Below are 15,557 nucleotides of genomic sequence, written 5' to 3' on the forward strand. Positions count from 1 at the left end.
CCCTGCCTCAGCCTTCCTGGGTGCCCCTCTTCCCACAGGGTGTAAGCTGATCCAGGGTGGAGAGGCCGCGCTCGCATTCATCCACAGGACCCATGTGTATTCAGCTAAGTGTGAGGTGGGAGGCTAGGGGGCCCCAGGGCACGGGGATGGGGTGGGGACGCAGAGGCCGCCGCCACCCGGGGCGTCCACCGCGGACCCCGCTGTAGTGCCCGAGCTGGGGTGACCCTTGAGCCTTAGCAGCACAGCTGACAAAAGAGCCTGCCCTCCCCCAGGGTCCCCGGAGAGCTGGTGCCTCCCCTGGGTCCCAATTTGCATGGCAGGAAGGGGCCTGGTGGGGAAGAGGCGGGGAGGAGACAGGCTGCAGCCTGGGCAGTTACACGTTTTCCCCCCAGGAGCCTCCGCTGTCACGGGCTTGGGGCAGGAGACGGAGGGGTGAGCATGGCGGGGCCGGCGCTGTGTCCCGGGCTCAGCAGCTGGTTGGTGCCTCTGCTGCTGCTCCTTTCAGGTACGGCCCGAGCCGAGAGGCCTGCTGGTTCCGCTGTTTCCACTGGTTCTGTCTCCTGCTCTCTCGTCCTCCTCCTTCTGTCTCTCACACTTTTCTGCCTCCTGTCTCCCTCTGACAGCCCTGGGGACCGGGTCTGTGGGTATCAGCCATGCTGATGGCTCAGGGCTCTGCGGCCCCAGCCCCTCTCCCGCCCGGAGGGTGTCAGGCTGAGCTGGGCCTGAGGGGTTGGTGGCTCTGACCGCAGAAGAGCTAGGCCCAGGAGAGAGAAAGAAGAGTGTGGTTCACCCCCAGGCCGTGGAGGGCACTGCGTGGGGGGCGGGCAGTGGAGAGCTGCCCCCAAGCAGACCTGGGACAGGCATGTTCCAGAAGTGGTGCCCTGGTCTGGAAGGTGGTGGAGCCCTCCAGCTGTAACTTCCCTCCCGTCTCATCCAGGCACAGCTCAAGGTCAAGGGCAGAAGGGGGGCTGGGAGTCGGATCTTCTGGTGACCCCACCCCGCTCTAGTCTCTCCAGAGCAGGGCTGGGGGAGAGCTGAGGGGTCTTGATGCTGATGTCCTGGGCGGGGAGGAAGTGGGTCTGGGAACGCAGGGGTGGGACAACCAAGTCCCAGTGACCGGCCCGCCCACTTCCTCCCACCCAGCAGGTGAGACGGTGCTGGAGGCCAAAACAGAGGCGCTCTACCGGAATCCCAAAGGTCAGCAACTTCCCCCGCCCATTCTGGGGACAAGTATGTCTGTGTCCAAAGCTGGTCACTGTCCTGTGTGCTGTCTCATGGTTGCCCTTGTGCCCTTGTGCCCCCTGGGTCTCCCCACCCAGGACTCCCATCCCCAGGCCTCCTTAGGGTCGGCCTCCCTCTGTAAGACCTGGCTCTGAAGTACCTCCAGTCCCCCCTCCTCCGCTGTCATCCTCATTAAACATCAGTGCTCCAGTCCCAGCGATCTGGGGCAGCGCCAAGCCCAGGGCTGGAGTGGGGGCCAGTTGGAACCCCACTGAGGACTCAGGCCCATTCTCCCTGGCTGGGGAGTTGGGCTTAGCCCCGGCAGGAGACCGTAACCTCAGAGACCCCGACAGGTCGCAGGGGTTCCTAGGGGACCACTGACTGGGAACCAGGCAGGAGGGAGGCTTCTTGGAGCAGGTGGGCGGGGACATCATGGCAAACTGAAGAAAGAAGGCTTAGGAATAAAAAGAGGAGCAGGTCCGCACGGAAGGGGGGAGGGAGGTGATGGAGGAGAGACGGCCAGGGGATTGATGTGGGAGGCTTGACTGCCAGGCTAAGGATTTGCGGGGTGCCCCTGAGGATTTCGGGCTGGTGTGGGTAGCCCAGGGCAGGGAGAGGTGAGAGCACCAGGCCAGGCTGGAGGCTGTGCTATGGGCCTTCTGGCCTCATGGGGTGAGGCTGGCATCAGGCCACTGTAATGGACATGGAAAGGAATCAGAAGGTTCCAGGCCCTTCTAAAGGAAAATCAGGCGGGAAGGGTGGGCCATCAGGAAGGGGCGGGGTCCAGCGGCTTGGCCTGTGGCTTCTCACGTGGCTCTGGCTCTCCCACACCTCTGCCTCATGTCTGACCCACATCCCGAGAAGCAAGGACAGACAAGGGGGCTGAGCCGGGGGTCAGTGCTGCCCAGGACGGGGGCCCACGGCCGAGGGCCTGAGTTCGGGCCGACGGTCAAGAGGAAGGAGCGGGATTTTAATCCCAGCCTTGGCGCCCACAGGAGGCTCGTGTTCCCAGATCTGGCAGCACCCACGTTTCGTGGCCAAGAAACGGGGCTCCATGGTGGAAATCAAGTGCCGCCTGGAGGACTCTGGCAGCGTGAGCTGGCTCCGGAAGCAGGAGGCGGACTCGGAGGCCAAGCTACTCCTCCCCGAAAAGGGCCGCATCCTCCAGACCCACAACAGCAGCGAGGCCACGCTCGTCATCCAGGACGTCCAGTTCCCGGACAACGGCATCTACTTCTGCGAGGTGGAGTGCTCGCAGAGGCCCCCGAGGACAGAGCGCGGCTGTGGCACCGAGCTTCGGGTCATGGGTGCGTGCGGGGCCCGCCCCCCAGCCGGGGAGGAGAGCGGGTGTGCTCGTGGAGCTGTCCACACCCACCCCACCCCAGCCCGGACCAGCAGGGGGGCCACCGTGTGGCGGTGACTGTGGCCCTCGAGCACCTGGGAGAGCCGCTGAGAAGCAGGTCCTGAGGGGCGCAGGCCTCACCGCCCCCGCCCCGCCTCCCCCCAGGGTTCAGCACCTTGGCGCAGCTGAAGCGGCGGAACACGCTGAAAGATGGCATCATCATGATCCAGACCCTGCTCATCATCCTCTTCATCATCGTGCCCATCTTCCTGCTGCTGGACAAGGTGACCCTGGGGGCCGGGGAAGCAGCCACGGGGCAGGCCGGACACGGGCAGGGTCGCCATCTCCCCAGCCCCAGAGCCTGCCCATCGATTGACCGATTCAATCACTCCTTTATTCATCAGCTGTTCTCGCAGAGTGCGCCTCACCCCTGACCCCTAGCCCCTGACCCTTCACCCCGGGCCAATCTCCCCGGCCCTCCCCTGCCTGGCCCAGCAGTGGATGGGGTGGGGGAAGCTAACACTCTGCTCTCCGTCCCTCACCCGCCAGGATGACAGCAAGGCCGGGATGGAGGAAGATCACACCTATGAGGTAAGGAGTGGGGTGGACCCCGCAGCTCCCGGGGCCGTGGGGGGCAGGGGGGGCGCTCAGAGGCCCCATCTGCGTGCGCTCAGCGAGTGGCCAAGGCCTGAGCTCCGCTCCGTGTCCCCAGGGCCTGGACATTGACCAGACAGCCACTTACGAGGATATAGTGACGCTGCGGACAGGAGAGGTGAAGTGGTCGGTGGGTGAACACCCAGGCCAGGAGTGAGAGGCCGGCCCTCCCCAAGCCCCTGGGCGTAGCCCGCTGGGCCCTCACTGACTGCTTCAGAGCCGCCCGGCTCCCAGCCCATCCCCTTTACCCTGAACCCCCTGTCCGCCTCCAAAGCTGGCCCACCAGGTCCGCCTGCCCCTCCAGCCCTTGGTCCCCATCTCTTGCCAAAGGGACTGGAGCGGAAGGGCCACAGGGCAGTGATTTGGAGCAGGGAGTTCTCTGGGGCTAGACTGGACCCAGCCTTCTGGGGGTGCTATGCGGGGATCCATCCCCTATTCAGGACGGGGAAGGCAGAGACTTGCCTGGAACCTGCAAATGGACTCAGAACGGCCCGGCTTCCTGTAGAGCCCGGGAAGGGCCCTGGCCCACCCGCATGTGGCTGCAGCTGGGCCACTGAGAGCTTCATCCCTCTCCCATCCTCTCCTGCTCTCTCCTGCCCTCCCCCACGCCAGGGGGCTGCTGGCCTTGAGCCCTTTCTCCCACGGAATAAACAATGTGTCTTGAGAAATGACACACAGGCTTGTGACATCTGTGGTTATGGGGTGGATGAGAGTACCTGTTTGGGCGCAAATCTTTGGGCACCCATGGACCCATGGGGTGTGAGGAGGGACGGCTGCCATGGGGCTCAGAGCCCTCTCCAGGGCTCACCCACTGCTTCTCTCTGACGGCCCAGTTGGGACCTGTGGCCATGTCTCCCGTTCTTCCCCTGCTCTCTGACCCTAATGGGGCCCCGAGCAGTGGAGAAGGGCTGAATGGACTGGCCCTTCTTCTCGGCGGGGATACCCTCACCCTGCATTCCCTTCAGCCGACAAGCAGCACTTGAGTCCTGCTCTGTAGGGCAGAGGTCTTAGCCCTAGAAGAGTTTGCCCTCCCCCACCCACCCCAATCCTCTTGTCCTTTAAGGCCCTCCACCTACAGGAAGCCCTCCCAGAGTGCCCAGTCCCTGCCTAATCCCTGTTTGGACCCTGGCCTCTCCAGCTCTGGCGTAGCTACTACCTTGTGCTGCCCATACCGGCCTTGTTCTCGTTAAATTAGAAGCTCCCTGAGGGCAGGGTTTCCCCTGACTCCATCACACACCCCCTTGTCCCCTACCAAGCCTGGATATTTTTTTAAATTTGACCCAGAGCTATGCAAGAGAGATTCCTAAAGTGGGAAGCTCTGTGGTGGTGAAATCTGGGCATCCTTAGATAACCCCTTCAGGCTTTCCCAGCACAAAATCAGAGGCAAAATGGTCCCCAACCTGCCAGCTGCGGGAGCGACAGAGAGCAGCTCAGGGCTGGGAGCTGAAGTGAAATTAACCTCTGTGTGCAGAGCCAGGCTGAGCTCCACTTCCTGTTGACCTTGGGGGGACCCCAGAACACCTCTTTGCCATGCATGCTCTGGATTCAGATGGGAGAAATCCCTGCCCTCAGGGAGCTGCCAGTTTAACTGGAGAACCAAGGCCAGCATGGGGGGACCAGTGAGAGCAGCTCCCCCTGGCATTCCAGGTGGGGCAGGTGGCCAAGGCCCCCAAGCCTGGGGTTTCAGGTCCATCTCTGCGTCTCTCAGCGGTGCCCACTGAGAGCCAGGCAGGGCCAAGCCGGGGCGGGCCTCCTCCCTCTCTGGTGTCCGGGCTGCCAGAGGAAACTGGCTTGTTTTGGCATCTGTCTCCACTGAGCTGCAGCCCTTCCTCTCCTGCTGCTTTGCATAGTGGCGCTAATTCTGGCCTCGACCTCCACCAGGGACCCTGGGCAGCCGGCTGGTGGTGGGACGGAGCCTTCACTTCTCCCCCCCCACAGCAGGGTCTTCCCCCTGCTTGGGGCTGCCCTGAATCTGGGGAGGCCTTGGCTTTTTTGAAAGACAACTTAATATCTTTGAATAACTGAGTTTCTCTAATGCTTTGAAGTACTGTTGGCAGAGGATCATCTGAGCAGGGAGGCCTGCCTCGACCACCCGACACCCACCCCGCAAGGGCACTGCCTTCGTGGTTACGATGCAGAAGCCCTCCCTGGTCCGTTCTTCTGTCTTAGAGGCTTACGCTACGGGTGTCCCCATGTCCAACTTATGGATCCCTGGCCCCCAAAACTGACAGGCAGCGGAAACAAAGCTGGGTGATGCTGGTGGGGGGCGATGAACGTCTCAGATCTCGCTTGCTTTATCTACAAAACGGGAATCATAAATCTTATCCAAAGGAGCTGAACCAGATGCTGGTTTTTAGAAAATTACCCTACAGTAAAATTGACTTCATTTTCTTTTCATGAATTTTAGATTTACAGCTTTGTATAACCACCACCCCAACCAAGTTACAGAACGTGAGTCAGACTCTTTTGCTGGGTCCCCCAAATATTTATATATTGAGAATCTCTTAACAGCCAGTAAGATTTTCTGGAACACCTCCATATTCCTTTACATGAGCTTGTCCCACCGTGACCCTGGAAGGGGGACAGCGGCATCCCAACTTTAAAAATGTGGAAATCGAGGCCCAGGGAGATGATTACCATAATTGGCCAAAAGCCACACACAGATCTTCTGACTCCAAACTCAGCATTCTTTCTACTACATCACAGCTGCCTCCCTCGAAGGACCCTGAGCCAGAGCAGGAGGAGAGCCATAGCGAGAGAATCCTGGGACAGCTCTGCCATCGCCCTTGTTCACAAGTCGCAAAGCCCTGAAGGCCCCACTCCTTCCTGATAGGCCAGGATATTGAGTCACTGGGCCATCCTTCCAGGAGTCCAGCTCTGGGCCCCTCTTCCTTTAGAATGCAGCCCCGAGGGTCCTCGGTGGGCACATGCCCTGCTGCCCACTGGGGGAATCCAGCCCTGTCCCCCGGGGCCTGGGGTAAGCACAGGCTGGTTCCTCCTCCGTTCTAGCTTGACTTCCGGCCCCCTGGCTGCAGGTGTTGCTAGGCCGGGGGTGCTCTGACCCAAGGGTTTGGGTGTTTTTCCAGCAGAATTGGAGATTAGAGAAAAACAAAAGAAAACTCGGAAAGCTGCTGCTGTTTGGGTGTCACTGGACCCCCAGCAGGTGTGCAGCCGGCTCTTCTGCAAAGGGCCTCAAAGGCCATCCAGCCGGGGGACCAGGGACTCTGGTCCGCGCATGCTCTGCTCTCTGCAGGCAACCTCAGCAGCTGGATTCAGAGCCCACATCTGTGAAATTTCTGGATTTGTATCTGCTCTCCAGGCTGCGCCTAGTTACGGTGCCCTCGGGAACTGCTATTGACTCAGGAACACACAAAACCCAAACCCAACAAACCTGCCACTTGGGGACACCTCAGCGGCCATCTCCCACCCCAAAGCCTTTACTTGGAAACTTAGGTGACTCCACAGAAAACAAAAATTAACAAAACTGAAACCCTGAATTCAGAGTGTAGTTTGTTTAAACACATTTAGACAGATCCTAATGCACAGATCAAATTAATTAAAAAAAAAAAAAAGACATCGTTCTCTCGGCCCTAAGACCACTTTCTCACATGGCAGGAGTGGGCGGGCCAGATGCCTCGTGAGGTCCCGTTTGGGGCTCGGGTTCTGCAGGTTGTGGGTCTGTGTGAACATCTGTGTGTGCTCACCCTCAGCATGTGCATGCTGCCCTGTCTCCTTTTTGCATTTAAATGTGTTCAGGTACGTATTGCTGTGCATGGCAAGATCCCGTATTTTCATTTTTTCTGTACTTGTTATGTTAGATTCATTCTACTATGAGGAGAACATCAAGACAAGTCATGGCCTGTCTTGCCATTTCTGGCCGGGGGGCGGGGAATATTTGAGTTCTTTCCTTGGCACTGTCCTTGCATCCGTTCAACCCACTTAGCAGATGCTTGGTGAGCTGCTAGGCCTGGGATGGTGCCAGCTGCCAGGTCCCCCCACTGCCCAGAGCTATGCTCTCACCTCTGTATCTTAGCTATTTCTCTCATGGTGGTTTTCACAATGTGAAATTTCTGTATACATTTTATCCTTCTGTATTTATTTGTTTGCTGTTGTCTCTCCTGTGGACTGTAAACTCCAGCAGAGAAAAGATTGTGCCCTTTGTTCATGTACGTGTAATGAACTGGTACAATACCTGGCACATGGAAGGTACAACAACTGCTTACTGAATCAGTTAATGCAGGAAAACGAGAATGAGTGAATGAGTGAAGAGACGAAAGGCGTGAACCCAGCCTCAAAGAGCTTACATTCCCTTAAGGGGAATAAGATGTTCACAAACAACCACAGAATGAGGTAGGAGGCAGAAGTTATTTCCAGCTGACAGCACCAATCAGGAAAGCACCTCAGACTTCCCACAGCTGCTGGACACACCCCGGTATTATTATATTTCTTTTTCAATGGGCTTGTCTCCCTGGGGAATAAGCCCCCAAGTGGAAATTGCTTAGTAGGTGCCATGATGTAGATTGTTTTGCTCTTCTAGAGTGTTCAGAGATCCTCACCTACTGTAAACAACATCCCCATCAACCCACAGGAGTGCCTGCCCCCATCCTGCCCCCCCCACCCCAGAGCCCTCCAAGGCCCTTCCTCCATGCTTGAGCCCTCTGGCAAACTCAAGGGTCCGATGAGATAAAGGAAGTGAAAACGTGATGTACACTGAAATGTGCAACACAAATGTGAAGGATGGTGCGCCTTGGTTCATTAAATCGGGCTCCATCGAGTTGTTTTTTTACTGCCTCTTTTCTTGGTGTCTGTGGACCTCACTCTGGGCTGAAGCTCCTTGCATTCAATTTCCCCCAAGCTTCATTGAACATCTTCTGAGTGGGGACTTGATCCGGCCCTGCTAGCTTTGCACTGAGGATAGTGCTTCCGTGCCCAGCGGCGCCACTGTCTTTCCTAGATGAAGCTTCTCAAGAGCTCGTTGTGGTGGGAAGACTGGGGCCTTGGGCTGCCGTCTTTTAGGAGCTGAGAAACACCTGGCAAACTACTTATCTCTTCGAGCCTGAATGTCCTTGTATGCATGCACCTCCCCCTCTCCGCATCACTCAACACAGTGCCTGGCACATGGAAGGCACTCAGAAATGTTGGTCTCCTTTTCCACCTCCCCCTGGAGAAGCCCTTGGGAATCCCCACATAATAGTCTCTAAAAACACTGACCCAATGAGCTGTGATCAACGCGGTCATCAGACTCATGCTGGAATCAAAGACAAAGTGGAGCATATCCTGGGGGCAATCCCAACCTCTGGCCTCAAGGAAAGCAGGACAGAGCTAGAGGTGGGAAGCATGGACCTCAAGTGACCAGGGGAGAATGGAAAGAGCTGCCCCCAGTCCCTCTGTGGCTCTCCCTAAGGCAATCATGACTCTAAACAAGGAGATGGCCCCCAGCCGCGTGGACTTGAACCTCAGAAGTGCTCCTGAAGCCTGAAAGAGGCCACTTTCGGATCAAGAGTAGATCTTTGAATTTCCACAATAGGTACGGAGAACCCCAGAGATGGTCAAATCTGAAAATACGAAGGGCTTCCAAACACACTGAAATTCATGGATTCCAAGCTAATGGAGGAATCATCCCGAACCCTTTGAGGATGACCCCGGAGATGCGGATCACAGCCTCTCCTCACTGGCCACCATGCAGAGGCCATTGTGGGGCAGCCTCTGAATCTGGAGAAGCCAAGGGTCTGGCCCCAGGTCGTGCCCCAAGAAGGGGTGAGTGACTCCCTAGCAAGAACACGAAATCCCAAGTCTAATTCAAAGTTTATCTTTTACTAGCAATGAATTATGTATATGTCTCCATCACTAAAGACCCTGAAAAAGACCTTTTCTAGACTAGAGAGAAGGGTCACCAGTATCCACCCCCTACCCTCCAGTTCTTCCCTCTTTGGGTCCGATGGCTGCCACCGTGGTCACCTTTAATAAAGGTGTATCCCGGGGGTCCCCAGAATCCTGTGGGCCAACCGGAAGTGGGTTGGTGAGAGGAGACTCTCCCCTGCTCTGGCTGGTCCCACCTGTTCTTGGCAGTAACCTGCCTGGCAGGGAGCCTCAGCCACACCTCACCTGTGCCCACCTTGTGTGGCTCTCGAGTGGTCCCCAAGTCGGGCTCCTGTACCCTCAGTCCTAGGGGAGGCCTGAGCTTCTCCTGTGGTCCACAGTTCACATACTAGTCCCCCCAGTATTAGCTAGAAGTCTGTCACGAGAGGTTCCACTTCAGTGTCCCTTCCCCCAGGTGACCTAGAAGGAAGAAGTGGCGGAGGACACAGGAGGCTGTGTGGGGCTTAGAGACCCTCCTCCACTTCCTGCCCGGCTCCTCCCCTTTGGTGGCTCTGGAAGGAGAGGAAAGGGGTGTCCTCACCTTTCCTGTGGCCCCATCTTCCTCAGAGCCTGTTTCTTTAATGACACTCCCTTCTAGTCCTCCTATGGTCATGGCTGGGGACAATTCCCACAGGTCCCAGTGCCCTCCGTAGCAGATAAAGAATCAGGGGCACGGTCGGGCGATGGTTCAGGAGCGATGAGAGAAAAGAGAGCTCTATCTTCTGGTCTTAAAGGGGGAGATGGCAAGGCACAAGCACTCAGGTTCTGGACCATGGGGGTGTGACTTTTCAGCATTGGTTGGCAACACTATAACCAACCACCTCTAGAAAGTTTTGCTCATTCGTTCGTTTGTTTCCCCACAGGGTCAAGTGCTAAATGTTCTGAGACTCAAGGGATGGAAGGTTTAAACGGAGGGCAGTATGTTCTTTCCTGCTCTTATCTTGGGGGACTATTTGACGCTGGTGACCTCCAGATGCTGAAATAGCCCCAACTCTGGGCACCAGGAGGTGGCAAGCCTGCAGCCCTAGCCTTCCTGACCCTGGCCTTGCCCTGCTATGTGGTCTCCGCCATGCACCCCATGTCTCTGGGCCAGTCTCACCTGGAAAAAGACGGACAACAAGCTGACTCTTAAGGGAGGACAAAATAAGGCAAAGGGACTCTTGTGATTAGGGGCAGGACGCTTGTGATCAGAGGGATTTAAAAGTTAAAAAACAGAGTGGCGCCCACCCAGTCCGCGTTGAAGAAAGGGCTTGGGATGCTGCCACGTGGGAAGAGCAAGGATTTGGAGACCTGCTGCCTTGGCTGGGGTAGCTCATGTGAGTAAGCCTCTCTGAGCCTTGGTCTCCTCCTCTGTAAAATGGGGTGATAATACTTCCTTCACAAGATGGTCCTGAGGGTCTAATGTGAGGTTGCATGGGCTTGCTCTTCACAACCTGATAAGCTCTATACAAATATTAAAAGGAGGAGAAGAAAGACAGGGAGGAGACTGCAAGGACTGGAGAGGGCATCTTTCTGTGTGCTGTGCCCAGAGCTCCAGGGCTGGGGGTGGGACTCAAGTCCTCAAGGGCTCTTCCAAATTTGAGATTCACTGACCATGACAGGGCTATGCGAGGAAGCAGTTGTAAGCAGTGTCTGTTCCCGGGATCTCTGTGGCACATCCAAGGAGCAGGGACAATGCCTCAAGTTTTGGTCCTTTGCCCTATCCACCTGGGGGAGCCCCTATGCTCCGGCAAAGGGGAGGGCAATGTGTGGGGCTGGAGCCCTCTAGCGGTCAGGGTTAGCCCTGCATCCAGCTACCTCAGGCTGGATCAGGCGGCAGGAGGATGGTGATGGGGCAAAGGTGGAATATGTGCCCAGGAACCCCAGAATCTATTGCTATCCTTGGCCCCCTTCTCCCAAACACACATTCTCTCTGGTGGATGGAGGGGAGCTGTTCAGGGAGGAGGAAAGAGGTAGAGAGTGAGGAAGCATCCACATAGCTCTCAGGGTACCTCCATCCTGACGTAGCCTCCCTTTAGGGGACCAGCTTGGGCCCTCCTCACCCTGGGGGACAACCCCGCAATGACACCCTGCCACAGTGTGCCTGGACTTGGGCTACTCCCTTCTGCTACCTCCCCCTTAAAAAGAGGACGGATTGGGTGGTCTCTCAAGCTGAGACTCTGTGCGTACAGCCCTCGGGACAGGTGACAGTGGAGAGGGGAAGATGACAAGCCTGGGGGACATGACCCCAGAGGAGGAGCGGTAACAGGATGAGTGGGTGGGGGTTCTAAATTATCCATTAGCCCAGGCCCGCCGGTGGCCCGTGCATAAATGTATAGAGAAAATAGGTGGGGGCAGAGGGAGAGAGAGAAGAGGCCAGGGTATAAAAACGGCCCACAAGGGACCAATTCCAGGACCCCAGGACCCAGCTCCCCAGACAGCTCAGGGTCCTGTGGACAGCTCACCAGCTGTAATGGCTGCAGGTAAGCACCCCTAAAATCCCCTCGGGCTCGGTGTGTACTGAAGGGTGATGGGAGGGCCCTGCAGAGGGACGGGGGCACTAACCTCGGGCTTTGGGGCTTCTGGATGTGAGCACAGATATCTACCCCCAGACACGTGACCAGGTTTGAAATGTTCTCATTCCCCGGGGGGCAGGGGCGGTGGAGGGCTGGCAGGGGAACCAGGCCTCTTGCTCTCCGGACCCCTCCCTCTCCGGCCCTCCTTGTCTCTCTCTAGGCCCTCGGACCTCCATGCTCCTGGCTTTCGCCCTGCTCTGCCTGCCCTGGACTCAGGAGGTGGGCGCCTTCCCAGCCATGCCCTTGTCCAGCCTGTTTGCCAACGCTGTGCTCCGGGCCCAGCACCTGCACCAACTGGCGGCTGACACCTACAAAGAGTTTGTAAGCTCCCCAGGGACGCGTACTAGTGGCGGGTGGCAGGAAGGGCTGAATCCGTGGCCCCTCCACGCAGTGGGAGGAAACTAAGGAGTTCAGAGGTATTTTATCCGAGTGAAGATGCTGTCATAAATGGAGGGGGGTTCCTAATAAAGCAGTGAGGAGAACCGCGCAGCAGCCTAGACCCGGGCGTGTGTTCCTTCTCCCAGGAGCGCGCCTACATCCCGGAGGGACAGAGATACTCCATCCAGAACACCCAGGCTGCCTTCTGCTTCTCGGAGACCATCCCGGCCCCCACAGGCAAGGACGAGGCCCAGCAGAGATCGGTGAGTGGCCACCGCGGACCGAGGAACAGGGGCCTCCCTCATCCTAAGAAGGCTGCCCCTTCTCTCAGCATCGGGCCTTGGGCTGTCTTCTCCCCGAGGAGGTGCAGGGTGGTGGCTGGTGGCGGAAGGTGACGGATGGCGGAGGGAGGCCCGCGGCTGCCCCCTCCCCTGCCCCCGCCACCGACCTCGCGGCGCCCACCGCCCACCACCCACCCATCTGCCCGCAGGACGTGGAGCTGCTCCGCTTCTCGCTGCTGCTCATCCAGTCGTGGCTCGGGCCCGTGCAGTTCCTCAGCAGGGTCTTCACCAACAGCCTGGTGTTTGGCACCTCGGACCGCGTCTATGAGAAGCTGAAGGACCTGGAGGAGGGCATCCAGGCCCTGATGCGGGTGGGGATGGCGTAGTGGGTCCCCCAGGCTGGGCCCATGCCCGCCCTCTCCTGGCTTAGCCGAGGGATGGGGGGCTCCCGTGGGCTGGGGGAGAGAGGTGCCTGCTCTCTCTGTGGCAGTCCAGCCTTGACCCAGGAGAAATCTTTTCCCCGTTTCCCCTTGTGAGTCCTCCCTCCACACCCTTCTCCAAGCCTGGAGGGGAGGGTGGCAACTGGAGGGGACGGGAGGCAGCCGCTCCCAAGGGCTCCCTGTCTGTCTCTCCCTCCCTTTTGCAGGAGCTGGAAGATGGCAGCCCCCGGGCTGGGCAGATCCTCAAGCAGACCTACGACAAATTTGACACAAACATGCGCAGTGATGACGCGCTGCTCAAGAACTACGGGCTGCTCTCCTGCTTCAAGAAGGACCTGCACAAGGCTGAGACGTACCTGCGGGTCATGAAGTGTCGCCGCTTCGTGGAGAGCAGCTGTGCCTTCTAGTTGCCGGGCATCTCTGTTACCCCTCCCCAGTGCCTCCCCGGACCCTGGAAAGTGCCACTCCAGTGCCCACCGTCCTTTCCTAATAAAACGAGGTTGCATCACATTGTCTGAGTACGTGTCATTCTGTTATGGGGTGGAGCGGGGCAGTACAGCAAGGGGAGGGTTGGGAAGACAAACTGCAGGGATCCTCTGGGCCCTATGGGAACCCAGATGCTGAACGATAATTGACCCAGTTCTGCCTGGGCTAGAAAGAAGCAGACACATCCCCTTCTCTCTGTGACACACCCAGTCCATTCCCCAGGTCCATAGTCCCAGTTTGCTGGGGACTCATAGGTCAGGACCACTCCCCTCACCCCACCCCCAAAGTACTTGGAGGCGTTTCTCTCTCCCCCACCAGAACCACAAGACCAAACCTAGCCCCCAAGGGTGGGAAGAAATAAAAGCAAGACAGGCTATTAAGTACGGAAGTCCAGAAAACGCCTCCAACATGTGAGGAAATCATAGAACTACCTTTGTGCAGAAATTTTAAGGTGAATACACGTTCAGCCCAACCACCCTTGGGAAATGGGAACAATGCAAAAATGGCTTTGGGACAAACAGAACCAGGACGTTTGGGATCTGAATTGGGGCAAGGGACGTGGAAGAGAGACTCTAAATTGAGGGTTGCAAATTCAGCGCCAACAGGTGCCAGGTAGGTACATACATAAGTCATAAGGGCTGCATGTAAAGGGGGAAATAGCAACTAGCTCTCAGCCTGCTTGTGAGGGATACAGCACAGAGGGGTGAGGGCCAGAGCAACCTAAAGAACTCAGGCCCCAGCTAAGGATGGGGCCCATCGGCCTTGCCAAGACTGCAGGAGCAGTGCTGCCAGACCTTCTGATTCTTCGAGACAGACAGGACATCCAGACTTTCATGTAAAATCTAATGTTTAAACATTGGCAACTAGTTCTTATTGAAAACACTTTAAGGGCAAAAGTTAACCCAAACACATGTGGTCTTCAAGCTGTCAGTGGACAATTTGTTCTTAGAGGAGTGGATTGGGATAACTTGGTATAAGGGAAAGAATCAGAAAGACTTGGACTTGAACTTATGTTCGGGAAGAAATTACTTAACCTCCCTGAGACCCAGTTTCCTCACCGATAAAATGGAGATAATAGTGTATTGCCTTACAAGGCGTATGTGAGGATTAAATGAAATCAGGTTTCTGAAGTGATTGACACAGTACAGCACTCAAGAAGTTGCAGCTGGTTTTGCAGTGAATTGTGGGGTGCTCTGTGTTTTCCAAGGGAATGTTTAAGTACTTGTTATTGAATCACATTCTGTTTTCCTAATGGCACCTCAGATGTTTCTTTCTTTTTTATTTCCAAATGAACTTAAAAGGGCAGCTTTAGAGTTAAGTTTTTAGTCACCCAAGCACCTTGGCTAAGTAACTAGTGATCTGTAAATTAATAGTTAGATGCTCAAAGTAACTCTATCATCCAAACATGATTTTACAAAGTCAATAATTCTTTCACAATGCAAATAATCAATAAATCTTCCTGAAAAGCCCAAAGTTTTACATGCCATAATGAATTTTCTTCAAAATGGGACTCACGTGTATTCATTTTGGATATTTTACGTCAAGTAACTAATGGAAATGTAAACTTGGGGAGTGGTTGAAATTTGGAATAATCAGAACCCTGGAGCTCCATTTCTTAACTCAGAAACCATTCCTCTGCCTTAGGTCATTTTTTTTTTTTTATTTTGCCTTAGGTCATTTTTGTCTGACTTTTAAATCATGGAGTTTTGGAGTTAGAAGGGCCTCACAGGTCATCCTAATTCCTTCTAATTTAGGATTCTTACCCCATAGCCTCCCTCACAGATTGTACTCACTTGTGTAGCACTGGTGTCAAGGGAATTACTATTTCCCAAGGTAATTTATTCTATTAAACTCCTTTGATTTCAGCAAAGTATTTCTTACATTCAGCTGAAATCAATGTCCCTGTAATATCCCTCATTTGACCTTAGAATTATTTGCATATCTCATGGTCTTTTAGAAGTTGATGTATTAAGCACAAATATTATTATCTATTGGCTTGAATAAGTGTTTTAAAAGGAAAGTGAGGGGACTTCCCTGGCGGTCCAGCGGTTAAGACTCCATGCTTCCACTGCAGGGGACAAGGGTTCAATCCGTGGTCGGGGAACTAAGATTCCGCCTGCGTGTGGTGTGGCAAAAAAAAAAAAAAAGAAAGAAAAGTGAGCCATCTTAAGAAGTATGTGTTGAATGAATGTGGCAGGAGAGGGGTGCCTGCAGAGAGGGGTGTTATAGCCACTAATGAGAGGGTTCTAAAGTGGGGTTGTCATGCCAGCAGTAGACTGCAGAGGGAGCCACACTCCAGAGAGCTTCCACTCAGCTCCTTCCGGGCGGGCGCAGCTGAATC

General features: G+C 55.9%; 2 protein-coding genes across 3 annotated transcripts; both read left to right on the forward strand.

Moving 5' to 3' along the window:
* Positions 1-393: 393 nt before the first annotated feature.
* CD79B (CD79b molecule) lies at positions 394-3,488 on the forward strand. Of its 2 annotated transcripts, none has more exons than XM_082860025.1 (6): positions 394-505; positions 1,144-1,197; positions 2,217-2,528; positions 2,729-2,847; positions 3,113-3,154; positions 3,276-3,488. In XM_082860025.1, exons 1-6 carry the CDS (start codon positions 439-441, stop codon positions 3,372-3,374), a joined length of 693 nt encoding a protein of 230 aa, XP_082716151.1. In that variant the 5' UTR covers positions 394-438; the 3' UTR covers positions 3,375-3,488. The 2 variants fall into 2 exon arrangements, with proteins under 2 accessions (XP_082716151.1, XP_082716152.1); XM_082860026.1 differs by having other exon boundaries at positions 1,147-1,197.
* Positions 3,489-9,155: 5,667 nt separating this feature from the next.
* LOC309975601 (somatotropin) lies at positions 9,156-13,137 on the forward strand (the record flags this gene model as incomplete). Its single annotated transcript, XM_082860778.1, has 6 exons — positions 9,156-9,228; positions 11,395-11,538; positions 11,792-11,952; positions 12,156-12,272; positions 12,500-12,661; positions 12,937-13,137. The coding sequence occupies 6 exons, from the start codon at positions 9,156-9,158 to the stop codon at positions 13,135-13,137; spliced, it is 858 nt and encodes a 285-aa protein (XP_082716904.1).
* Positions 13,138-15,557: the final 2,420 nt, after the last annotated feature.

This window comes from Leucopleurus acutus (genome assembly GCF_964270905.1).
Source record: "Leucopleurus acutus genome assembly, chromosome: 19".
In the NCBI taxonomy this organism is placed as follows: Eukaryota; Metazoa; Chordata; class Mammalia; order Artiodactyla; family Delphinidae; genus Leucopleurus; species Leucopleurus acutus.

Coding starts and splice junctions, on each gene's coding strand:
- CD79B (XM_082860025.1), top strand. CDS start 439: ATGGCGGGGCCGGCGCTGTGTCCCGGGCTCAGCAGCTGGTTGGTGCCT. Junction 506..1,143: donor TCTGCTGCTGCTCCTTTCAG/GTACGGCCCGAG, acceptor CCTCCCACCCAG/CAGGTGAGACGGTGCTGGAG. Junction 3,155..3,275: donor AGGAAGATCACACCTATGAG/GTAAGGAGTGGG, acceptor CCGTGTCCCCAG/GGCCTGGACATTGACCAGAC.